The 26,437-nt window shown below is 39.5% G+C and overlaps 1 protein-coding gene and 1 pseudogene across 2 annotated transcripts in view; both read left to right on the top strand.

Annotated features, from left to right (window-relative positions):
- The window catches only part of Ube2w (ubiquitin conjugating enzyme E2 W), a 60,860-nt gene extending 48,840 nt beyond the window's left edge, over nucleotides 1–12,020 (top strand). For both annotated transcript variants that reach the window (XM_031366941.1, XM_031366942.1), the window contains exon 6: nucleotides 4,383–12,020. In XM_031366941.1, the coding sequence (XP_031222801.1) occupies nucleotides 4,383–4,484 (102 nt within the window). In that variant the 3' untranslated portion in view covers nucleotides 4,485–12,020. The remainder of the gene's footprint in view (nucleotides 1–4,382) is intronic.
- A 13,120-nt stretch (nucleotides 12,021–25,140) lies between these two features.
- On the top strand, nucleotides 25,141–25,966 carry LOC116089072 (annotated as a pseudogene).
- Nucleotides 25,967–26,437: the final 471 nt, after the last annotated feature.

Below are 26,437 nucleotides of genomic sequence, written 5' to 3'. Positions count from 1 at the left end.
TAAAGAGGACTTCATATAGGCAGGATGGAGACACTAATAGTGGAAGATTACAAGTCTGAAATCATTTAAGCTCCTGGTTTTATAAGATGGGAGCCTCAGAAATCAGGCTGAAGTTGATCTACCAAACAACAGTTTCCTTTCCATATCCCCCTCATGCTCCCCTCTTTCTCTCTCTCGCTTTCTTTCTTTTTTTTCTTTTCCTTTAACACACCCTACTGTGTTCAGTTTGGGATAATCATATGCTCATGGATGAGGCCAGCTGCTGGAATATGGTTGATGTATCAGGGTCTACACTGTTAAGGAAAACTGACTCTCTCTCTCTCTCTTGGAAGCTGCCAGTTCAATAGCTCCTGAGTTAGGGGTGGGAACTTGTGAGCACAACATTGACTGGCTTGGTTTTGTGCGGGTCTTGTACAGACAACCATATTAGGAAGTCATGGCTACATCAGAGCCATGATGTATGTAAAAACTCTGTACTCCAGAGTTTTTATTGTCAGACAAAAAAATTATTCATAGCAAAGGTATACACTATCATTTTTTAGCTGTAAAAGTATTACAATGAAGTAGACAACCAAAATCCATTGATAATAAAACTTGTTTTCTGGAGTCAGTATTAAAAATCTTTTATATGCAGTTGTTTGAAAGGGGAGTTCAGACACTTGATTTTTAAAGCACTAAGACTGTGATGTGCAGTCTTTTATATGCAGTTAGAAATTAGGTTAAGTTCACACTTGAGTGTTTGAATCAGAAACATAGATTTACAGGCAATGGATACAGCATAGTATTTAGATAGCATGTGTAACAAATGGTTGAGTCTAATATGGGAAGAAGTTGAACAATCTTTTCTTTCAAACCACATGGAACATTCCTGTAGAATTATGAAGATTTTAGGAGAAGGGGAGCATAAAACAATCTCAGATTACTAGTGTTAGTGCTTTAGGGTTGGGGATGTAGCTCAGTTAGTAGAATATTTGCGTAGCATGTAAGAAACTCCTGCATCACATAAGTGGGAGTGGTGGCACACAAATGTCATCCAGTCTTCTAGAGGGAAAGGCAGATAGATCAATTCTCCATCTTCTATGTTCCTAGTTCAAAGCCAGTTTGGGCTACTGGAGACCATGTCTCAAAAATAAAAACAAAAATACCTCTTTTTCTTCCTGCTTTATAGCCTTTGTCCATAGATATACAAATTTATACTAATTGTGAACCTTTTTTTTTTTATTTGTTTTACCTTTTACAGCTACAAAATTACTGAATTCCTGAATCCAGAACTTGAGTGGTTTAGCAGTACCCTCTACCTCCTCATGGGTGACAGTTCTATTTCCTGTCTGTTCTAAAATCTTCCTTGAATCCATTTGGCAAAGGAAAACTAATTCCTTAAACTCTTATGAGAAAAGCTTAATTGTAAATATTTTGTCTCTAATAATGTTAGCCTTACTTTACCAGCTTGTGTCCTTGGTGAGACTTGAGGAGATGGATAATATGCCAGGGTGATATGCCTTTTATAATTGTGGGGGAATGTAATGACCTTTCTCTAGTTCTTACATTTCCATAAGCTCAGTGAAGTTAGTAGTGATGGAGGTAACCTCTCTGGAACCAGCTGTCTATGTGTTATATTGGAGATGGGATTTTAGTAGAGGCTTTTTGTAATTCCAGAGACAATTAAAATCATTATTCTTGGATTTTCTTCTTAAGGTGTTATATAATAGCTTAGCCAAGAGGTTAAAGACTACTAATGGTCTTTCACAACCTTTTATAGTTGTATATTTGGGTCCTAACCCAAAAGAGGATTGATGCCATTGTTCCTGTGTGTGTCCATCTAGCATCTATTAATAATGTTTGCATATAGCTATTCCTTGAAGGTGTTTGTTTTGTTGTTTGGTTTTACCTCTTAGCTATGGGAAAGCAGGGTGATGGTTTTGACTCATACCTAGGTTCAAACCAGTTATTACAGGCTTCATTTTGTATATTTATTGAGGATTTATAACCTTTTAATTCCCCTGGAGTACTGTTGTTAGAGATCATTGAATTCAAACTTTAAAACTTAATACATTTCCACAAAACTAAAGTGTTCAAGGCAGGCACAACCATATCAACCTAAATTTATTTTAACGTTTGATCCAAGATGCAGACTGGGACAGGAGAAAGCTTTAAGTACTTTATAATCATTTTAGTAGCACATTCTACAGAGACCTGCCATGCTGTGAACCTTCCAGAGTGAACAACCATTCATAAAGGGAAATCTGTGCTGCCGTCTAAAACATATGATATGTCGTTAGAAATACAAGCTTGTCTTTAGTTTACTAGATAGCACGCTTGATTGGGTTTAGTGACTTTATGTATCATTATCTGTGTCACTCTAAAATTTGTCTCCATACAGGTAGAACTCATTGCCATGCTGTAGCTTACAGATTTAAGTCTGATGGGTTGTCGTGTTTGTCTTAATAAAATACTTGACATTCTTATATTCCCATCTACTTTGGAGGCCAGTGTAGGCAGATTGCAAACTTGAGGTTGGCCTTGAAAGTTTAGCAGGAGCCTGTCCAAAACATAGTCACCCACAAAGAAAAAAAACAAAAACCACCCCCCCATATACACACACATATACATACACACACGTTCCCCCCCACAAAACACTACACGCATATACTCATGTATACACACACACACATATCCAAAAAACACATGCACACATATATACACACAAACTGACCCCACATACACGCACTCACCAAAAAATACCCCTCAAAATACACACACACACACACACACACGAATCTAAAACATTCTTTATCTGAGAGGTAGGTAGCATTTTAAGAAACTCCTTCATATTCCTGTTTGGTTTACATTCACCAGTACATCTTATTTCAACTCCACTGTAATGGGTATTTTGATATGAAACGTAAGAGATATGAATTCTCCATTTGTTTTTTCCTTCAGTGTGTTCTTTTTCATTTGGAGGATTAGTCGTGACATTTAGCACTTAGAATTTGAAGGCAGGAAGAATTTGAAGCCCTGGCAATTTGAATTTGAATTTAAATTTGAAGCAAGGTTGAAACCAGTGTGAGCTGCATGAACTCTGTCTCAAAAAATTGTGTGTATGTGTGTGTGTGTGTGTTCTCATGCTCTCAAAGGTCAGAAAAGGGCTTCCTTGGAGCTTGAGTTGTCATTGTGAGGAACCCACCATGGATGCTGTGATAGGACTGTGATCTACTCCCAGAGCACTTAATCTCTGAGCCATTCTCCAGCCTATCTCTCTTGTTTTGATAGAGAGTCTAGCGGTGTGGCCTGGGTTGGCTGCACATTCAGCATCTCTGGGTGTGGTCTTGGTGCTTATTGTTGATGCTGAGGATTGAGCCTACATGATTTTTTAAAATTATTCAAATTATGCCCAGGATTAGGAAAATACTATGTCACTGAGGTTGACCACCAACCCATGATTTATTTATTTTTATTTTATTTTGTTTGTTTATTTTTTTTTTTTGGTATTTCGAGACAGAGTTTCTCTGTGTAGCCCAAACTCCGAAATCCGCCTGCCTCTGCCTCTCAAGTGCAGAGTGTGCCACCACCACCCAGCTCTATGATTTATTTTTAAAATATAGTTTATTTACCATGTATATTATAATTCATGAATTCCCCTGGCATAACAGAATTAAGTTAGTCTTTATTAGTGGAAATTCTGTTAGCAGTAATTTATCAGCCTCTGGGTGGAATTATTTGTAGAAATGTAGCAGTATTTCCTCAGCTTTCCTTTGTAAGCTTGCGTAAGTCTTGGCAGTTGCTGCTACTCCGAAGCTTCTAGCCGAAAAGTCCTCAATTCTTCTGTCTAAATATAATATGTGGAGGCTACAGACGGTATTGTAGGGATTTGGGGTCTTAAATAACTTTGCATATGAATATTTCTGGGTATTATGAATACTTTCTGAACATAAGTGTTCTGAATGGACATTAACAGCATTAAATGTCTATTGATTGATTTGAAAGTTGTATCTTACTATTGAAGGAAAGTTGACTAAAGGTGTATGATGTATTATTTAATGTAAAATGTCACAACTGCTTAGGAATTGCTTATAGAAAAATTCTTTTCAGATATCTCCTGAATATGTGCTACCTTAGCATATCAATTTCTTGTTTCAAATTGAACTAATATACTAATCATACATTATTTTAAAGTTTTTGCAAGCTCTCATTTCTTTGAAAAAGTAAAGGTTTGGTTTGCTTATATTATATAACTGAACACAAATTTTTATCTGTAAAGACTGAGAAAGGCAAGTCAGGCCAGCCATGCTCTTGCCACTTGACATTATTTCTACGTGAGATGAACTTGTGGATTATTTACACATGCTTAAATTTTTAATTATCTCTTTCTCCTTTTCTTAAAGATGATACTTGTTGATGCCACTGTTCTCATCCTCGTAGCAGAAGATAGTCCTACTGAGAAAATGAGCACTTTGATCATTCAGTCTTTGAACTTTAACCTTTGACTGGAAGTGACCTATAGGCAATGAAGACTACTTCCTTTTACTGCATTTTTACTCGTGTGCATTCTGGGCGCATGTTGATCGCTGGTTCAGTCCAGGCAACTGACATGCTTTTATTAGTCATACAGTATTAATGCAGGTGTCAGGAAATGTCAAATATAATTCCATTTTTTAATTTTTATTTTTTTAAGCTTTTGGAAAAGTTCCAGGTCCTCATATATTGTGCAATAACAGTGACTCCCTCAGTGGTTTGGGGACGTTCATTGCCGGCAATGGACATTGTAAAAGGAAGAGTTTTCATAACTCCTGCCACTTGGTGATTAATGCATGATAGGACCTATGAAATGAATTTATCGGTTGTTGTGGGATTATAAGGCAAGTGAGGGATCCAACATTACATGAAAGCCACCCCAACTGTTTGTATTTGGATTCTATGCACTGTGATCGTAAGGCTAACAGCATGAAATTACATGCATCTTAAAGGACCGTAAGAAAGATCATTGCATATTTATTTAATTGTTTATATCTACTGTCAAATTGTTTGGACATGGAAAGTTTTCGAGGAACATTGGCAGAGAGGTACAATATGTTATCCCTATGGTGAAAATAAATTCATTTGTTGTATATAGTCCTCAATCTCTGAAGTAAAGGTGTGAATAATAGGGTGTGAATGGTTTAACCAAGGCGTTGTTTTGGAAGTAAAAAAAAAAAAAAAAAAAAAAAAAGGCAGTGATGATTAAATTACTGCCATCTATCATTTGGGCCTGTTATTATTTTTCCAAGTATATTATACTCTGTTACTTCCTGCTAGCCATCAGCATGAGCCCTGTTGCCTAAACACTATTTCATTTATTTATGTTTGGGAAAAAAATCCATAAACATTTTTGTTTGTAATCTTGTTTCTTTTGTTATGTTTTGTTTAAATGTTACAATACTTTAATTGAAAGAATTTTGTCAAGTTTTTTTCTTGTAAATTTTCTTTACATGTATCATCTTGTCTTTCAGTACTGTACCCTAAAATGAGAAATACATTTTTGAGAGAGGCTTAATGTTTTAACAAAAGAGTGTGGACATTTTTATTTTAAGATTTTGGCAAAGGGACACTATAAAAATGATGTTTGCTTATTTGACTCACATTTCCATTGTGTAAGGTTTCTTGGAAGAATTTGTTTTGTTTGTTGAGATTTTGCTTACAGCTACGTGTAGTTTTTCTGTCTGTCTCTACTCGTATGTATGTATGTATGTATGTATGTATGTATGTATGCATGCGTGTCTCTGTCTGTCTATCTATCTATCTATCATTTCTCTCTCTCTGATCTATAAAACAGTTGTTGAAAAGGGTCCATCTCAAGTACCATATACCATGTAATGATACTATAACTAGGTCTTTTTAAGAAGTGATTAATGTATTTTATAAATTACCTTTTCACATATGCAAGCTCTGTTTCTATGACAATGTTATTTTTACTAATGCCTTACTGTTACACTCTTTTTGAATATCCTGCAGTGAATATATTAATCAATTTGGGCTAAAAATAAAAACCAGTTGGCTAAAAGGTCTGACAGTATGTAACCCCATAAAAATCATTCAACTGATAATTGGTAAAAAAATGTTTTAAAAATTGTTTTTAATCTGTGTAGATGACATTTTGTAGCTTTGTACATGTTGTTAATTAAGGGCATATAATTTTACACTCTAAAAGTATAACTGCTGAACTCAGGGGTGGGTAGACTTCAAAAATATGTCTGCTGTAGAAATAACTTGAAAAACATTAAAACCGTGGCCAGCCACCAAATTGTAGACACTGTTTATACTACTAGGGAGCAATCATCATTTTTTAAAGATTATAACCATTTTCTTGTCTTGACTGCATTTACATAAGTTCCCACAGTGATCATTATCAGTTTTATTAGTTGGCTACTTAACATGAAAGAAATCTTTACATTCTTAGTTTTCCTCTGCTTTTAAGATAAAATTACAGCTGTAAATTAAGTTTATGTCACTGCTCTAAATACTAATTAACTCTTTTTGTCAGGGGGTGGGGGCACAGGGAGAAAAGCTTACCTATTCGTGGTTCTCTTAATAAAATCCTGGCCTGTGACGTCACCCACCGAAGGAATTACTACACACAGGTCAAGCAGTAACAGTGCTGTAGTGTAGATTACTAGCTTCAGTTGTGTTTTGATAACAGTGCTTTAATATACCTCTCTCTATACAGACACTGTAGAGTAGACTCAAATGAAATGGGAGATAGTAAAAAACCAAACACTTTTACTTCATTTTTGGTTCCAACTGAAGAGATTAAAAATATATCTAAAATATAGGAGCATCAACTACTACTAATTCATAATTAGATTAATATTACTCCTTTGAATTTAGAAAAATTCTTTTACACTTGCATTTAATTATCTACCATTATTAAAAGTCATAAGATGTGTATCTTGGTCATTGTTCCATTGAGGACAAGTTATAAAACAAATATTTTGCTGTAATGTTACTACTGAAAGGAAGCCAGAATTACAAGAAATGTATATGAAGTATGCTGTTTATTCCCTCCTTCCTGCATCCTCCATTAAGTACTAGCCTGCAACATATTTTCACACTTACCTGTCTGTCTGCCCACCTCCCCTATCCCCCAATCTCTCTCTCTCACATTTATTTTTGTCTGTTCTCCTGTTTTGCCAAATTTTGTTTAGATAAGATTCAGGCAGTTCCTTGTTTTTGCAGGTACGAACTTGATGCCCTTCCAAATACAGACAAATGATATATATATGTGTGTGTATATGTACATATACACACACATATATATATACACACACACACACACACACACACACACATATATATGTATATATATATGTATACATATATATATAAAACATTTGACGGAGAGAGGTTAGTTTCAGTTTTGTGGGTGTTCTCTTAGGGAGTTTATATTTACTTCTAAAGAATTTATATATGTAATTTTCTTTAGCTAGTGGGACAATAAGGTTTTGTTTTATTCTTTAGGTCCTAGGAGAAAAGGATGACAGCTTTTATGTAGTCAACAGTTCAGCTGGAAAAAGACCATAATTTCTGTTGCTCATGTTACTAAGTGACCAGGGTGGTTTACTATTTCCCTTTCTGAATTTTAAATACATGCAAATGCATATATAAGTAATGATTGTATATATTTTACTTACCTACATTGATAATAACTTCTGGAGATCCTAAAACAGGTGTCTAGAGACTGGTTTCATCAAAGGTAAATTGACAGTAAAGAAAATGATCAGTGAGATGAAAATGGTGGGTAAATGTGTTATTTCTGGTAACGAAGTCTTTTTTAAAGCCTGTGGTTTTTGAGAATTGCAATATTTAAAACTTCTTGGGAGTATAGTAGAAGAGGAGGTACTATATATTCAAAGGTTTTTGGTTTTTTTTTTTTTTTAGTTAAAAAAAATTGAGTGTGACTAGGTCTCAGCTTTCATGTTTGCTGCTGCTTATATTTCTCATTATTGTGTTTTAATATATCTTAGCCAAAGGTTAAGGGTTATAATTATTTTTAATTGTATATGCATGTAAATTGGTTTTCAAAAATACCTTTCTGACGATTCATTATCAGACTCCTGCAAAGCTGAGAGCGCCACTCACTGGCAGCTCCATTTACACCGCCACTGAACACACAGTCAGCCAGTGCTGCAGAGCTGAGGGCGCCACTCACTGGCAGCTCCATTTACACCGCCACAGAACACAGTCAGCACCGGCCTGTTGTGTGCTGCTCCAGTGAAATCACAGATGCGTGCTTGCAGTCTGAAGCTGTCTGGGACAGCAGCTGCTCCCACCCTTGTTACTCTTCTTAGGTCTTTGCCCCTACCGTTCTGTCACTTCTTAACTACCTCTTCTCTTCTCATATAGATGCTCAACGTCTTCTTGTTTCCTTTTCTGACTTTTAAGTTCGTTTTTTATTTTTGTTTAAGGTTAGGGAATCTAAAGAAGAAAGATTGGTTTTTTTGGTTTTCGTTTTTCGAGACAAGACTTTCTCTGTGTAGCCCTGGCTGTATGTAGACTGAGCTGGCCTCGAACTCACAGAGGTAGGTCTACCTCTGCCATCCAAGTGTTGGGATTAAAGATGTGAGCTGCTACCACCCTGCTACATCTAAAATTTTCAAGAAATTAAAAAATACTTTCTATAAATAAGGAACGTGGGTATGTGGGGCACAAAGGGGGGTGTACCTAACTTCATTTCATCAGCAGGTAGCTAAATGTATTGAATAATTGACAAAACTAAGCTGTGAACTGTCCTTGAATTTCTTTGGTAGTGATATGGAGGGATTTCCATTACATAGGGCTTCTTCCAGAATCTATTATTTCTCAAGTGAATTAACTTGTTTTTACATTTAAATGTGGTAAAATTTTTTGTGAGTGACTTTTCCTCAACATAAATCATTCATTATCTTAGACAGGATTTTAGGCATCATTATCTTTAGATAATGTGCTTAGAGGCACATAGAATTTGAACATTTCAGGCTCAGCTTGCTGTATAGTTCTGCAATCTGCTAAGTAAGGTATTAGTCCTCAGATTAATTATTGATATGTTCGATGATGAGTCTGAGAATATGCTAAGGTTGTGCTGGGCTTCTTTTCTGTGAGCAGGAGTGCCTGAGTAGACACATGTCCAGCCCTCACTTGGGAAGAGTGCCTGGGAAAGGAGAATCAGATTTTCAGGACTAGTTTATGCAATCATGTAAGTTTTTTTCTCAAAGACAAAATGTACTGAAAATGTTTTCTGGCCTTTCTGTGAGCCGTAACTTACCATAGTCTCTTGTCTATGGAAAGACTGGAAACCTGCTGTCTGAAAGCCCAAGACAAGACTCTGAAGGCATTCTGAGATTTTTATCACACCACAAAGGTGCAAGTCTCTTCATAATAACAATACATTCAGATAGAGGCAGGTTGTCAGCGTGAAGTAAAGAACTATTTGGGTAGATTATTGAATTTATCTAGTACTCAAGAATTAAGTACATGTTCAGGTCACATTAAATCTGTTCATATTGTTGCTGTCATATTCTTTTGGTAATCACAGTAGAGATTTTGCTTTTGCTTAGGAATGGAAAGCTCATGCTTGAGGGTTTGAATAGGGTGGGTATATATATTTTATAAGTACAAATTACAAAAATATGTAAAATAACTACTTTTTAACTAGAATGTAAATGTTAAGACAGACAAGTCTGTGTTATATATTTTTCAATACATGTACCAACCTTTTCTTAGTTGAACATAGGTTACTTTGTGTGCTTTATGGATCTTAAGTAACTTTAAATAATAAAGCAGTTTGTCATTTGCTCTCCCATACTGCATACTTGAATACTAATTGGATAAGTATAAGAGTTCTTTGATATAAACTTTAATTTGCATAGTGCTTCTTGTATATGAAAGCCTATTATTTAAAAGATTATGGAAACAGACAGCTTCTGTTTCCAAATGAACTCATGGCATGAGGGGCATCACTGAAGCTGCTTATCCATAGGTGGTCCTTACTCAGTTGTGGGGTGCTTATGCTTCAGGGAAGCACATCCTGGCCTGTGATTAAAATTACTCTGCAAACACACGGGAAGATTTTCATTAATAATTCAGGACAGCCTGGTAATTTCCTAAGACCTTGTCCCCAAACTTTAAAAAGGTTGTAGCCTTTTGAAAAGGCTGAGGCCAGACAGTGGTATCTCCTGCCTGGCCTCAGTCCCTCAGTCCTGATACTGAAAAAATACAAATCTTACCAAAGAGTGGCAGGGCAAGCTGGGTGCAGTGGTTCGTACCTTTAATTCTGTCACTGAGGGAGGCAGAGGCACATGGATCTCTGTGAGTTTGAAGCCAGCCTAGTCTGCATAGTGAGTTCCAGGACAGCCAGAGCTGCATAGTAAGACTCTGTCTTGAAAAAACAAAACAAACAAAAACTAGTAGCAGGGAAAGGAGGATTTGAACATTAAAAATTGAGACCTGGAAACTTTGAGTTACCATGAGTCTGATGATGCTTAACTTAAAAGTGTTGTGGTTAATAAGGACATTTCCTGGATGCTTTTCTGAGTGCTCACTGGTCAGCTAACTAAGATGAGTGACTCTTGAAGCTACAAGAAGAGAGAAGGAAGTGAGCAGATGGGCTGGCTGTCTCTGCACCTCACTCCAGGCAAGCAGGAAATGTGAGCTTAGTTAGTTTCTTGAGTCAACTCATAGCTAGCTTCTATCAGCAAGCTGTTGTTGCAGCTACTAGGTTAGTAGATGGTTTGAGAAAGCAGCATTTGCTTTGACTTTGCCGTTCTCCACATCCTTAACTTGTTTCCTACCATCCATAGTAGGTCTGACTATTCTCCACTAGATAAACTGCTGTGAATATGTGGGTCTGTTAAAGTCCCCCTGTTGCTAACTGTGTTCATACAAAGGCAACATACAGTCTAATTAACCACAGCTGAATGGAGAGGTCAGATGATAGGGTTGTGTACTTGAATAGCTAAGGCCAGAACCACAGTGCTCTAGCTCTGCCTCAGTGAATATCCCTTGAGGTAGGTTTTGATTAGGCATGCTATTTCTAAATGTATTGTTATATTAATGCAAGCATATACATAGGAGTACCTATGTGCCCTACAATTCAGTAAGGTACACATGCAATTCTCCTTAGGGAAAGAAAAGTAAAAATCTAAGATAGAAAGCATCTTTTCATATCTACCTCACCTTTGGGGCCACTGTAGATGAATATGTATCACTGATTAAGAGTCTGAGTAGGAATGCCTGTGTCCTGCATATATTTAACTCAACATGAAAAGCATTTGAATCTCTACTATTATTCCAATAAAAGCAAATTTCTATCTTTCCTGTTGTTTTAATGGTGGTGGTGTCTGTTCTGATTATACAAAAAATCTGACAGTTTAATCTCGTCTCACTTTTTTGTTGTTGTTGTTAAATGTTAGGGAATCTAGCCTTAAAACACCTCCCCTTCTTTCCAGTACCTTGGCCTTTGTGAGTGTTCAGTACCTGCCTAGACTTGACCACCAACAATCCTTGTCCCAAACTTATAATAACATAAGACTTATTATATATTGCTAATGTTCTTGGATTAAAGTTACAGCATCTGCTTTTGTTCTTTTTTTTTTTTTAAGTTTATTTTGTGTGTGTGTGTGTGTGTGTGTGTGTGTGTGTGTGTGTGTGTATACCATATTTGGATAGTGCCTGCAGATGCCAGAAGATGGATGTTGGAATCCCTGAATCGTTGTGAGCTGCTTTGTGGGCACTACAAACTGAATCAGAGTCCTTTGCACAAGCAGCAAGTGCTCTTAAACCTTGAGCCATCTCTCCAGCCCCCAGGATCTGTTTTTCTACCTAAAGGTTTTACCACTTTAATGTTCAACCAGTAAAGCTCATTATCTTTGTCCTGTCTTCCCTCCCTCCTACCAATAATGTATCCTGTGTCCTCTAATTTTAGGTAGACCATTGCAAGATGTATTGGTGATCTCAGCCTATAAGGGACAGTACTAGATATATTGGTTTTTAATAAATGTATTTTAAGTTGATTATACTTGAATCTTTTTTAAAAGATTTATTTACTTATGTACATGTGTATTTTGTCTGCATGTTTGCACACCAGAAGAGGACATCGGATCCCATGGGACTACAGTTGTAGATAGTTGTGAGCTACCATACATGCTGGGAATTGAACTCAGGACTCTGGAAGAACAGCCAGTGCTCTTAACCACTGAACCATCTCTCCAGCCCTATACTGTCTTTTAATCCCGTCTTTTTGAAAGAAACACTCATATACTACCTGTTTTAAACAAATACCCAAACCATTATGTGAAGTGAAGAATCAGGCAAACATAGTTTTTTGTCCCAGAGAGTTTGAGAAATTTGCTCTTAAATCATTAATTTATTGATTTTTGTCTGTTTGAATGAGTGTTTATTATATCATTACCTTATCTCAGAGACAGATTCCTTGCCTAGATAAGAATATAGGTGTTTTAAACTCAGTATATTTGGGTAACAGTGAATCATCAGCCTGACACTCATAAGGTTAAAAACTACATTAAACACAGCTACTTGCTGAGTATACACTGGCCAAGTAAGCTGGTCTGTAGGAGAGGACACAGATCTTGAAAATGCTATGTCATAAGGGAAGTAGAAAACTGTACAGTGTGAAAAGTGTGATCTCTCAATCTCTCTCTCTCTCTCTCTCTCTCTCTCTCTCTCTCTCTCTCTCTCTCTCTCTCTCTCTCTCTCTGTCACACACATAGACACACACACACACACACAGTGTATCTGATCAGCACAGAAATTGTCTGCAAAAGTGGTACCATGACTTGAAAACTGTAAATGTCATGACTTCCAAGTGGGCATAGAATTGGAGTTTAGGTGATCAAGGTATCAGGTGGACTTGTAGTTTTTGTGGACACAGGCTGGGTTGAACTGGGTCTACTTGTGTTCTCGGGACATTTATCATTTTGGTAGGAGATCTCTATGAAATAAAGCCACCTTAAAGCAACAACACAGAAAGATGCCCAGAAAAATGAATCTCAGAATATGTCCCAAGTGAGTTCAGGCCACTAGCAAAACATCCCACCCAACAAGGAACATTTAAAAAGCCCTGATTCTGTAGAGCTGTGGTTCTCACCCTTCTTAATGCTGTGAGCCTTTAATACAGTTCCTCATGTTGTGGAGACCCCAAACCAGGAAATTATGTAGTTGCTATTTTTCATAATTGTAATTTTGCTTCTGTTATGAAATGTAAATATCTGTTTACTGATCTTCTTGGGTCACCCCTGTGAAAGGATTGTTTGATGCACCTCCCACCCCAGTGGTTACAACTCAGGAGTTGAGAACCACTGCTGTAGAGCTACATCACTATAAACAGCTGAGTCCAACTTCCTTGTTTGAGTGAGATTCAAGGAAAATCATATCTGAAATTAGACTAGATTTTAGTCCCTGGCTGGCAGTGTTTTCTGGAAGCAACAATAACTCTGACCACTAGAAAGACATTTCCAAGCTAGAACCTGGCTATATCTGCTACATGTCTTGTGTCATCCAACAGCTAAGTGGACATTAGGCTATGGCTATACTCAAGGGAGAATTGGTTGAAGATGTAATTTAAGTGAGATCATATTTGGAGTATGATGGGCCTTTTCTTGACTGCAAGCATGGGGGTCTATGTTCAAACCCAGGACCTACATAAAAATGCTAGGAATTGTGCCATGCTTTAATCTTAGTATTGGGAAAAGCAGAGATAGGAGGACCCTGGGGCTCACTGCTAACCTACCTTAATTAGTAAGGTTGGGGCCCAGTGAGAGACCCTGTCTCTCTAAACCAAAGTAATAGAACTCAAACTATCTCCCTGTACTAATTGCTTTGTTTTTCAAAAACATTTGGGGGCTGGAGTGATGGCTCAGAGGTTGAGAGCACTTGTTGCTTTTGTAGAGTACCTGGTGCAGCACTTACATGGTGGCTCACAGCCATCTCTATCTTCAGTTCCCGTGGCTCTGATGTCTTCTGACCTCTGTGGGCACTAGTCATGCCCGTGCTAAACATAAGTATATGAAGGCATATTGGTTTTTCAGGTATAACTGCTTATAGTTCCCAGTGGTTAGTTCTGTCTAAATGGTTGAGTTCCACACTTTATTTTTTTATATGTTGAAAGACTCCAGGAGAACTGCGTTAGAGGGGTGTTAGGTGGGAGCAGTGGCCAAATTGTTGATAACCCAAGTTTCTCAGCTATCCCTGGACCCTGGTCAGGATAGCTGATATTCTTCAAGATCTATCCTTGTTTTAGAGTAAGCTACCCCTGAGCGATGACCAAGTTTCCCAGATGGAATCCTGTCCTGATCTTCCAAATAGGGTCAACTTCATGTCAGATCTCCCTTTTGGGTTTCTAAGATCATGCCAGATCTTCTCAGTCCAAAACTCCCCTTGCCTGTTATGGTCTAAGTGAGAAATCCCCTATAGATAGGCTCATAGATTTTTTTTTCCAGTTGGTGCTGTTTCAGGAGACTAAGGAACCTTCAGCCGGAAGTACATCACTGATGGTAGGCTTTGATGTTTTGCAATCTTGCCCTGCTTCCTGTGCTTTTTGCAAGTCTCTGGATGAAGATGTGATCAGCCAGCTTCCTGCTCCAGCCAGCATGCCATGCCTTCCCTGCCCTTGTGTACTCTCACCTTCTGAAACCATAAGCCAAAATAAAGTCTTCAAAAGCTTCTTTGAATTTCCGTGTTTCTCCCTGCCCAGAATGTATTTTCACTTCACATGCTTCAAGTCTGCATTATAGCTTGGTTTCTTCTTCCCAGACTGCTAATAGTTCTCTTGCCCTCCTAACTGCAGTGCCTTCTTCCTGGAAGCACCAGACCACTAGAGTTGGTACTGGGTGTGGCCCAGGGAAAAAGGTAAGCTGGAGTTTGGGGGCATAATAACTTTCACAGCTTTCACAGAAGTGTAAGAAAAACTGAAACCCTGGAGCTGGGATACAGCCCAACAGTGGGGTACTCAGCATGTAGAAGGTCATGGGTTCAGTCCCCATCAGCAAAAGACTGAAGACCTGGGATTCAAGATACCCAGTTTTGTCTGTATTTGGATTCCAGATAAGGCAAATCTGCTATGGTCAGGAACCAGATTGGGGACATTTGAGACCTGACACATAAGACAAGAGTTGTTTGGATGCACGGCTCCAAAGGTTTTGGTTTCCTTGACTCCTTTGGAGTTTAACAACTTGTGGCAGTGGCTCAAGTCTCTCTACTGAGAGAATTTTAGCATCTTTGCATCCCTCTGAGATGCATTAAGGACCTGCCTTAACATCTGCTCCTTTTCTACTGCTCAGGCCTGTACATAGGACTAATCCACAGCATAACATATCTGGACACATTGAGCCTAACTATAAAAAGTACTAGGTTCTTAAGACCCAAGAGCTTATCTGTGAGCCTGGGTTTTGTAGATGCTTGAAGTATCTGGGACATGAGACTGACAAAGGCAGGACTACTAGAAGCAGGTGCTCAGGCCATGGCACAAGCTTTCCCAGATATGGATCTTAGAAGAAAAATTGCCCACACTAAGCTAAGCTAGGTACCCAAGTTTCTCAAGTATTAGAAAAATAAAAAAGGTTTCAGGAGCTCACAGGAGTGGGAGTATTTGGAGTGAGAGAATCACCAAAGGATTTTGCTCTATAAGATGGCACACTGAATCAGGTTCTTTCCTGTTGCTTTGATAATATACCATGCCCACTGCTTATAATAAAGTTTAGAGCTGGGCAGTGGTGGTGCACGCCTTTAGTCCCAGCACTTGGGAGGCAGAGGCAGGCAGATTTCTGAGTTCGAGGCCAGCCTGGTCTACAGAGTGAGTTCGAGGACAGCCAGGGCTGTCTCAGAAAACAAAACAAACAAACAAAAAAAGAAAAAAAAGAAAAAGAAAGTTTGGGTTTACAGTTCCAAAGGGTCAGAGTCCATAATGGCTAGGGCAACATGCAGCATGCATCAGGAATAGCAGCAGAAGCAGAAAGCTGAGCACATATCTAGAACATATCTTCAACATAAGCAAAGAAACGGTGAACTGGAAGTGGCACTGGGCTTTTAATCTCTAAGCCTGCCCCAGAGGTATATTTCCTCCATCAAGGCCATACCCACCACTTAAACCTCCTAAAATGGTGCCACTTACTAAGAGTAGTCAAATACCAGAGAGAATGAGGGGCATTTTTTTATTCAAACTATCACACACATCAAGGTCATCAATAAGATGTTAGTGAGCATAATGGTGGTTTTAGCTAGAACTTCAAATACTATGGGGGAGGATGGAGGGAGGGAGTACTAGAAGATATGACTGGAAACTCCCAGGAATTGTGAGTGACCTTAGTTAAGACTTTGAGTAATGGGGCTTGAAATGTGCATCTCCTATAACCAGGAAAGACTTCCAGTGGAGGAATTGGGACACCAACCCAGCCACAAAGTAATTTGACTTACAACTTGTTCTGCCTGCAAGATGTGCTGGAGTAAAGGTGTTGCAGAAATAGTGGGTGTAGCCAACCAATTACTGGTCCCACTTGAGACCCATGCCATGAGAGGGAGCCCACTCCTGACACTGCATTGATGGCGAGGAACCAGAGACTGGATTGTTCAGAGACCTAGGATAGAACCAAACATGACCAGAAAAAAAAGAAAAAGTCCGTGAAATATTCTATAATGATATTTTGCTATACTGGTAGACAGGAACTTAGCCTAGATCATCATCAGGGAGGCTTCATCCAGCAACTGATGGGAGCAGAGGCAGACACCCACAGCCAAACATCAGATGGAGCTTGGGAGCCCTGCAGAAGGTAGGGATGAAGGATTATAGGAGCCAAAGGGGTCAACAACTCAAGAAAACCAACAAAATCAACTAATCTGAGCTCATATGAGCTCACAGAAACTAAATGGACAAGCAGGGAGCCTGCATGTGTCTGCCCCAGGACCTCTGGATTTATGTTAGGGTTGTGTTGTGTGATTTTCTTGTGGGACTCCTAACAGTGGGAGCAGGGACTGTGAATCTTTTGCCTGCTTTTGAGACTTTCTTCCTCTTATTGAGTTGCCTGGTCCAGCCTTAATATGAGGGGATGTGCCTAGTCTTACTGCAACTCGATATGCCTTTGGTTAATATTCTTGGGAGGTCTGCCCTTTTCTGAAGGAGGAGGAGTGAATAGGAAGGAGGAATTGGGACAAGAGGGAGAGGAGATGCAGTAGGAATGTAACATAGGAAAGAATAAAATTTTGAAAAATGTTACTGAGATGGTCACTAGCATCATTAAATTCATTAGTAGCTGTCTTCTGCAGCCTGGTTGCAGGAAAGGCTGCCGAACTTCAAGACGGGTCATCTGGAATGTTGCATATGCACATGAAACAGAGACCTCTCTCTGAGATATTGTCCCTACTAAGAAGAATGCATAGAGCCTGGAATAATGGCCTCGATTTACAAGTTTGTCTTCTTGCCAATGGGGATAACAAGGGTCCACAAGCTTTTAACTTACAGCTATTATATGTGCTTTAGACAACTTTTTCTCAAAGACGTTTTGACAGGGAGCCCATGTGACAAGTACACCCTGCCGTTTTCAGGTCAGGAATATCAGCGAGGACACTGGGGTGGTTTTGTTTTGTACAGATTCAGACTAGAGGAATATCTGATTTTGCATGAGCATATGGTTTCCTCAAAAAGTAACAGAATTGGGTTTTCTTTTTTTGTTTGCTTTTGTTTTAACATGTTTTATTGATTCTCTATGACTTTCACATTATGCATTCCAATTCCACTCACTTCCCAGTCCTTCCAGGTCTGCCTCTCCCCACTTGTGACCCTGCCCCCAAAAGTAAAAATTTTTAAAAATTAAACCAAAATAAGTCCTTTTTGTGCTGTCTATATACTTACTGGAGTCAACTGTTCAAACTTTCAGTGGCCTGCCCCTTAAATAGAACTGAGTTCTTCCCCTCCTGGACTCCCCCAGAAGCCATCAAGTGTGGATGCTTCCTGTCTAGGCTGTGACATTTTGGGGGGCTTGGGGTGTCACTAGAGCCACTTAGGTCCCTCCCTCTTCACTGTACATCTGCAGTCGTCAGTATGACAGCAGAAGTAGCCAGCCCCCTTGCTCTTTATGGGAGCAAAGGTCATGGGCCTTCACACAGTTTCTGGCAACAGCAAAGAATACAAACAACTCCTGGCTGCAGTTGGACTATAGACCCAGACAAAGGCCATCAGGGGCAGCCCAAACCCTGGATATCAATATGGCTTCAGGTTGCGGCACAGACTAGGAATATCCACATGGCCTTTAGGTAACATGGGCCATGGGCATCAACACAGACCCAGGCTGCAGGAGGACTAGGGACCCAGACATGGCCCTCAGCAATGCCCACCATCTGCATTAATATGGCCCACAGTGGCAGTAGTGTCTACTGGCATCACAGTGGCTTCAGGATACAGCACAGACTCCAGACATCTGCATGGCCTTCAGTTGTAACATGCTTGATGCAGGTCTGTTTAGTAGCTCACAACAGAGTTCTTAAATGATGATTTCTAATTGTGAATGCAGTTTCTATATCAGAAAAGAATTTCTTTTTCAGTACTAGCATAGAACTTAAGTACTCTTGCATGTCAGGTATACTTACTCCTACCAAACTAAGTGGCACCCATCCCAACACGTTGTACCTTAACACAAACCAAACAAAACCCTTTTTAATGATTAGATAGTCTCACCAAGTGTAGTGTAGATAGGTCCTTGTCTTCCTCCTGCTGCTAGGATTCTAGGTCTGGCCCAGCAGTTAGGGATGGGAATCCCAGAGTACCTGGTACATAAGAACTGAAGGTGAACACACACAGGAACAGGAACAAGGGAGGACCTTTGGAGACTTGACTTAAGTTCTGGCAGTCTATTTACTTGTGCTGAACCAAAATAGTTTCTTTTTTTGTTTTGTTTTGGGTTTTTTTTTTGTTTGTTTGTTTGTTTTTTCGAGACAGGGTTTCTCTGTGTAGCCCTGGCTGTCCTGGAACTCACTCTGTAGACCAGGCTGGCCTCGAACTCAGAAATCCACCTGTCTCTGCCTCCCAAGTGCTGGGATTAAAGGCATGCGCCACCACTGCCTCAATAGTTTCTTTTTTAAATTCCTAGTTTCTTGCATAATTGACAGATACAGTTGAATTCAACATATGCTTATTAACTGAATGATTAATCAAACGAGTTTGAAGCTCTATGGTTGAAGCTCAACCATAGAATTTCCCACTCGTTCTTTTGATGCTTTTGAAGTACATCTGTAGTTAAATTTTTACACGAGAAAGTGTTTTCTCTGTTTATAAAGCTGAAAAAGGACTTTCATGAGTTCATGTGTGCTCCCTAGAGGCAGAAGATGAAGAGACACTGCTTTATGTCTGTCTCCTTAGGAATACATTATTTCTTCATTTGGTAAAGTATTGTTCAATATTTGGGTAATTTGACTCAATCTCTTTCCAGTAAGGATTAGAATGAGAGGCCATGGCTCAGATTCTAGAGAAAAAGAACCCTTTCTAGCTGTTCTGACATGGAGCCAGGCTTGAGAAGGGCTACTTGAATTCATATCCAAGTTGCTTAGATGGCAAGCAATGTGATATCATTTTCAAACAATAAAAGAAAGAAGAAGACAAAAGTAATTTTCAATTCGAACTCAGTAGCATAAATACCCACAGAGGAGACTATAACAGTGGAATAGCAAAATTTGCAAGTTTTCATGTTCTGCAGAAAGAATAGAGTTTTTAAGCAATGAAAAGAGAAATATTCTATAAAATTACAATAAATGTGAAATTTTAGTTGACAGAATATTCTATGACTTGTTTTATTCTGAGACAGCATTTCCTGCACAGCTACAACTGCCTTGTGTCTATCAACCCCCTGCCTCAGCCTGCTTAGTGCTGAAATGAGTAGGTGCACCACCAGTAGGCAAGTCGGTTGTGATGATTTTTTTAGATCCGTGGGAAATTACCCAATAGTCAAGGACACATTTCATATTTGAATTATGTTTCTGTTTTTGTTTTTTCCCTAACCCAGGGCCTTGCTTACAATAGACACTAACTCTATACTAAGTTATGCCTCTGGCCTACAATAGACACTCACTCTATACTGAGTTATGCCTCTGGCCTACAATAGACACTCAATCTATACTGAGTTATGCCTCTGGCTTACAATAGACACTCACTCTATACTGAGTTATGCCTCTGGCCACACAAGCACTAGTGTTCCTAAAACATTCATTGCTTCGATGTTTCAGACTTGCAGGGAGCCTTGCATTAAGATTCAATTTGATTTCAAGCAACACCAGCTTATGATGAAAGGATGGCTTGATTTGGAAAATGGAGAGTCTAAGGGTGGTTTGGTTTTAGAGGAGCAGGTCCAGTATCTCAAAGAGTCTGATTACCCCGCAGCTTTCTGGTTGTATTCTCCCAGGCTGTGAGCATGAGCACGTAACAGCCTTCTTCCCACCCTAGCACCTTCAAGCACATCAGTTACCTTCCTCGAAGTGGGTATACTCATCTTAAAGCAGGCTCTTGTTGGTTGTTTTGGGTCTTGTGTAGGCACCATTCATCTCTCAGCCATCACTGACACTGAAGAAGTAAGATCTTGGTTAGGTCACAGAGACTTGAAGTGCCAGGGGGCAGGAGGCAGGGGAATGAATACCCAGGGGAGCCTCTACCTGCTCAGAGAAGAAGGGAAGGGGGGGGGGGATTGTGGGAGGGGATGACCTGGAGGAGGACAGTGAGCGGGATGTAAAGTAAATAAGTGGGAAAGAAAAACATAAACCTTGGTTGTCCCTTTGGCAGTGAGAGTGTCAGCCCCATCAGGACACTGAAGACTCAGTTTGTTTCAAATGCTATGGAAATGGCCTTGGGAACCTGAGTGGGCAGACAATGTCTACTCTTTTCACTCATTTCAGAATAATTTTTATTGGCCTGATGGTAAGTAACAGATCTGAACTTGTGTGAGTGCTTACCTCAAGTACTGAGGAGCTTGTGTTAAGTGTCACGTGAGTGAGGACATAGCTGGGGACAGCTATTGTGTTGCTCAACAATTTGACTTCCATCCAGGTTGTAATTTGAAGGTAAAAATAATGTGCAATATTGTTATAATAAAAAATAAGATCTGAACTTTCAGTATGGGGCAGGGACAATGGGATAGTGTTAATGTGATGGCCACCCCTCTCTTTCTTTTGTCTGAAACAGGGTCTCATATATCATGTAGAATCACTCAAACTGGATTAATTTTCAGAGCCTAACAACCTGCTGTCTTGGTTGGTTTCTTCATGGTCTCTTTTTTGTTTGTTTATTTGTTTGTTTGTTTTTCTTTAAGACTTACTTATTTTATGTGAGAACATTGACATTCTCCTCAGACACACCAGAGAAAGGCATGGTGGATTCCCATATCGAAACACCATGTGGTTACTGGGAGTTGAACTCAGGACCTCTGGAAGATTAGCCAGTTCTCTTAATCATTGAGCCATCTCTCCAGCCTATGGTCTCTTTTTTGTAACTTTGTCTTTCTCTTATGTTTTGGAGCAGAGGTCAGACCTAGGGCCTTGAGCTTGCTAGCTAGGTAAACCTTCTACCACTGAGTGAAGTTCCCCAGACCCAGGGTCTAACACCTTGAAGACAGAGGCTGCTGCATACAGAGTGTTGTTTCAGCCCATCAATAAAACCTGTAAAGATGCTATCAAGATTAACTGATCATTTTCAAATCATTCCTACTCTGTGATATACCTTGAGAAGACAGATGAAATACATGATGCCAACTGAAGTATATAAATGGTTAATGCACACTTAATTCTAGAACTTTCAGAAAAGGTGGTTAAACTCTGTGTACTTGACTTTTTAAAATATTTTAATTGAGCATTATCACTGCTACTTCTCACTTGCCGAGCTCCAGCCAAAGGAGAAGGAAGTAAATAAGGAGGTGCCCATACTATAGCTGGTTCAAAGCAGACTGCTCACAAATTCACCAGTGGTAAAAGCACCCAGGAAACAGCCGGCTACAAAAGCCACTCCCAAGAGTGCTCCCTCTAGTGGAGGGATGAAGTGACATCATCATTACAGGCCTGGTACTGTGGCACTCCATGAAATCAGATGGTATCAGAAGTCTACTGAACTTCTGCTCCACAAGCTCCTCTTTGAGCTTCTGGAGCAAGATGTTGCTAGGGACTTCGAAACAGAGCTGCCAGAGCGCAGCTATTAGTGCTTCCCAGGAGGCAGGGACCTATCTGCCTGACCTTTTTGAAGATGCCAACTTGTGTGCTATCAATGCCAAACATGTACCAATTAGGCCAAAAGATATCCAGCTTGGGTCTGGAGAGATGGCTCAGCTGTTAAGATCACTGACTGCTCTTCTGAAGGTCCTGAGTTCAAATCCCAGCAACCACATGGTGGCTCACAACCATCCATAAAGAGATCTGACGCCCTCTTCTGGTGTGTCTGAAGACAGCTACTTACACATACTTACATATAATAATAAATAAATCTTTTTTTAAAAAAAAGATATCCAGCTAGCATGGCACATACGCAGAGAACGTGCTAAAGAGTCCACTATGAGGCGAGCACTACATTCTCAAAAAAAAAAAAGGTTTTCTTCTCTTCATGTTATCTGTAGTTCTGAATGTTTTTTTTGTTTTGTTTTGTTTTTTGTTTTTGTTTTAAACAGCTTTTATCTTGGCTTTATTGGTAATATTTAGCAACTGGTAGTTAATCTGAATCAATTTAAAAAAACTCAAGGAAGTACAGAACCAGGGGGAAAACATTATAGTACCAAGCTAGCCTAATATTTCCTCTGAGGTTATTTTAAAATAAAATATTTTTGCAATAAAAGCTCATCATTCAGTGAGCCTGCCCCAATAAACAGTAGTTCTGAATGTTAATATGTTTTTCCATCATTTTCTTTCCAGTCACTGTCTAAGGCGGGACCAGCCAGGAGACACAGGCAGCAGAAACTGCAGAGCAGCTGGGACAGGGTCTTCCCTGCATCCCTCTGCACCCAGGAGGTGGGACCGTTCCAACAGCCCTCTGTGCACAGATCTTTCCAGGAGAGAGCTGGTCTCCCAGGAGTGCTGACACAGGCTTACAGACCCACAGGAGGAACAACCTCCAGCCAGAGACAGCAAGAACATCTAACACCAGAGATTAACAGGTGCCGAAAGGCAAACGCAGGACACAATGAGAAGACCAAAATTATAGAAGAATCTTACCAACAGAAACCAAGATAACGTGGCATCAACAGAACCCAGTGCTCCCACCAGAGCAAGTCCTTGACACCTCAACACACCAGGAAAGAAAGATCCAGATTTAAAATCACATCTCATGAGGCTGATAGAAGATTTTAAAAAGGACATTAATAACTCCCTTAAATACAGGAGAACACAGGTAAACAGGTAGAAACCCTTAAAGAGGAGATACAAAAATCCCTTAAAGAATTACAGGAGAACACAGGTAAACAGGTAGAAACCCTTAAAGAAGAAACACAAAACTCCCTTAAAGAATTACAGGAGAACACAACCAAACAGGTTCAGGAATTGAACAAAACCATCCAGGATCTAAAAATGGAGGAAGAAACAATAAAGAAATCACAAAGGGAGACAACTCTAGAGATAGAAAACCTAGGAAAGAAGTCAGGAGCCATAGATGCAAGTATCACCAACAGACTTCAAGAGATAGAATAGAGAATCTCAGGTGCAGAAGATACCATAGAAAACATTGACACAACAGTCAAAGAAAACACAAAATGCAAAAAGATCCTAACCCAAAACATTGTGGCAATCCAGGATACAATGAGAAGACCAAACCTATAATAGGTATAGAAGAGAGTGAAGATCCCCAACTTAATGGGCCAGTAAATATCTTCAACAAAATTATTGAAGAAAACTTCCCTAACCTAAAGAAAGAGATAGATGCCCATAAAAACAAGAAGCCTACCGAACTCCAAATAGTTTGGACCAGAGAAGAAATTTCTCTTATCACATAATAATCAAAACACCAAATGCACAAAACAAAGAAAGAATATTAAAAGCAGTAAGAGAAAAAGGCTAAGTAACATATAAAGGCAGATCTATCAGAATTACACCAGACTTCCCTCCAGAGACTATGAAAGCAAGAAGATCTTGGGTTGGTGTCATACAAGACCTAAGAGAACACAAATGCAAGTCCAGGCTACTATACCCAGCAAAACTCGCAATTACCCTAGATGGAGAAACCAAGATATTCCATGACAAAACCAAGTTTACACAATATCTTTCCACAAACCCAGCCCTTCAAAGGATAGTAAATGGAAAACTTCCACACAAAGAGGGAACCTATACCCTAGAAAAAGCAAAAAAGGAATCATTCAATAAAACTAAAAGAAGATAGCCACAAAAACAGAATTCCAACTCTAACAACAAAAATAACAGGAAGCAACAATTACTTTTCCTTAATATCTATTAATATCAATGGACTCAATTCCCCAATAAAAAGACATTGACTAAAAGACTGGTTACGTAAACAGGACCCAACATTTTGCTCCATACAGGAAACACACCTGAGTGACAAAGACAGACACTACCTTAGAATAAAAGGCTGGAAAACAATTTTCCAAGCAAATGATCCCAAGAAAAAAGCTGGAGTAGCGATTCTAAAATCAATAAAATCGACTTTCACCCTAAAGTGATCAAAAAAGATAAGGAGGGACACTTCATGCTCATCAAAGTTAAAATTTACCAAGATGAACTTTGAATTCTGAACATCTATACTCCAAATGCAAGGTCATCCATATTCATAAAAGACACTTTACTAAAGCTCAAAGCACACATTGCACCACACATATTAATAGTGGGAGACTTCAACACCCCATTCTCAGCAATGGACAGATCATGGAAACAGAAACTAAACAGAGACAAAGTGAAACTAACAGAAGTTATGAAACAAATGGATTTAAGAGATATTTATAGAACATTTCATCCTAAAACAAAAGAATATACATTCTTCTCAGCACCTCATGGTACCTTCTCCAAAATTAACCATATAATCAGTCACAAAACAGGCCTCAACATATACAAGAAGATTGAAATAATTCCATGCATCCTATTGGATCACCACGAACTAAGGCTGGTCCTCAGTAACAACATAAACAATAGAAAGCCCGTCCTTTCTCTCTCCACCAGCCGAGCAAGATGCCCAAAGGAAAGAAGGCGAAGGGGAAGAAGGTGGCCCCGGCCCCCGCCGTCGTCAAGAAACAGGAGGCCAAGAAGGGGGTCAATCCTTTGTTTGAGAAGAGGCCCAAGAACTTCGGCATTGGGCAGGACATCCAGCCCAAAAGAGATCTAACACACTTCATCAAATGGTCTCGCTACATCAGGCTGCAGCGGCAAAGAGCCATCCTCTATAAGCGTCTCAAAGTACCTCCTGCCATTAACCAGTTCACCCAGGCCCTGGACAGGCAAAAAGCAACTCAGCTGCTTAGGCTTGCCAACAAGTACAGGCCAGAGACAAAGCAAGATAAGAAGTAAAGGCTGCTGGCCTGTGCTGAGAAGAAAGCTGCTGGCAAAGGGGACGTCCCAACTAAGAGACCACCCATCCTTCGAGCAGAAGTCAATACAGTTACCACCTTGGTGGAAAATAAGAAGGCTCAACTGGTGGGGATTGCCCATGATGTAGACCCCATTGAGCTGGTGGTTTTCCTGCCTGCCCTGTGTCGAAAGATGGGGGTGCCCTACTGCATCATCAAGGAAAAGGCTAGGCTGGGGCGCCTGGTCCGCAGGAAGACGTGCACCACTGTTGCCTTCACACAGGTTAAGTCGGAAGACAAGGGTGCTCTGGCTAAGCTGGTGGAAGCTATTAGGACCAATTGTAATGACAGATACGACGAGATCCATCGCCACTGGGGAGGCAACGTCCTGGGTCCTAAGTCTGTGGCTCGAATTGCCAAGCTGGAAAAGGCAAAGGCTAAAGAACTGGGCACTAAATTGGGTTAAATGTACACTAAGTTTTCTGTACATAAATATAATTACAAAGTTAAAAAAAAATAGAAAACCCACATACACGTGGAGGCTTAGCAACACTCTACTCAATGATAACTTGGTCAAGGAAGAAATAAAGAAGGAAATCAAAGACTTTTTAGAGTTTAATGAAATGAACCCACAACATACCCAAACTTATGATACACAATGAAAGTAGTTCTAAGAGGAAAACTCATAGCTCTGTGTGCCTCCAAAAGAAACTGGAGAGAGCACATACCAGCAATTTAACAGCACATCTGAAAGCAAATTCACCCAAGGGGAGTAGAAGGCAGGAAATAATCAAACTCAGGGCTGAAATCAACCAAGTGGAAACAAAAAGAACTATACAAAGAATCAACCAAACCAGGAGCTGGATCTTTGAGAAAATCAACAAAATAGATAAACAGGTAGCCATACTAACTAGAGGGCACAGAGACAGTATCCTAATTAACAAAATCAGAAATGA

This window comes from Mastomys coucha, unplaced genomic scaffold, assembly GCF_008632895.1.
Source record: "Mastomys coucha isolate ucsf_1 unplaced genomic scaffold, UCSF_Mcou_1 pScaffold14, whole genome shotgun sequence".
Lineage (NCBI taxonomy): Eukaryota > Metazoa > Chordata > Mammalia > Rodentia > Muridae > Mastomys > Mastomys coucha.
Note: the sequence above shows the minus strand (reverse complement) of the source record. Positions and strands in the feature narration are given on the sequence as shown.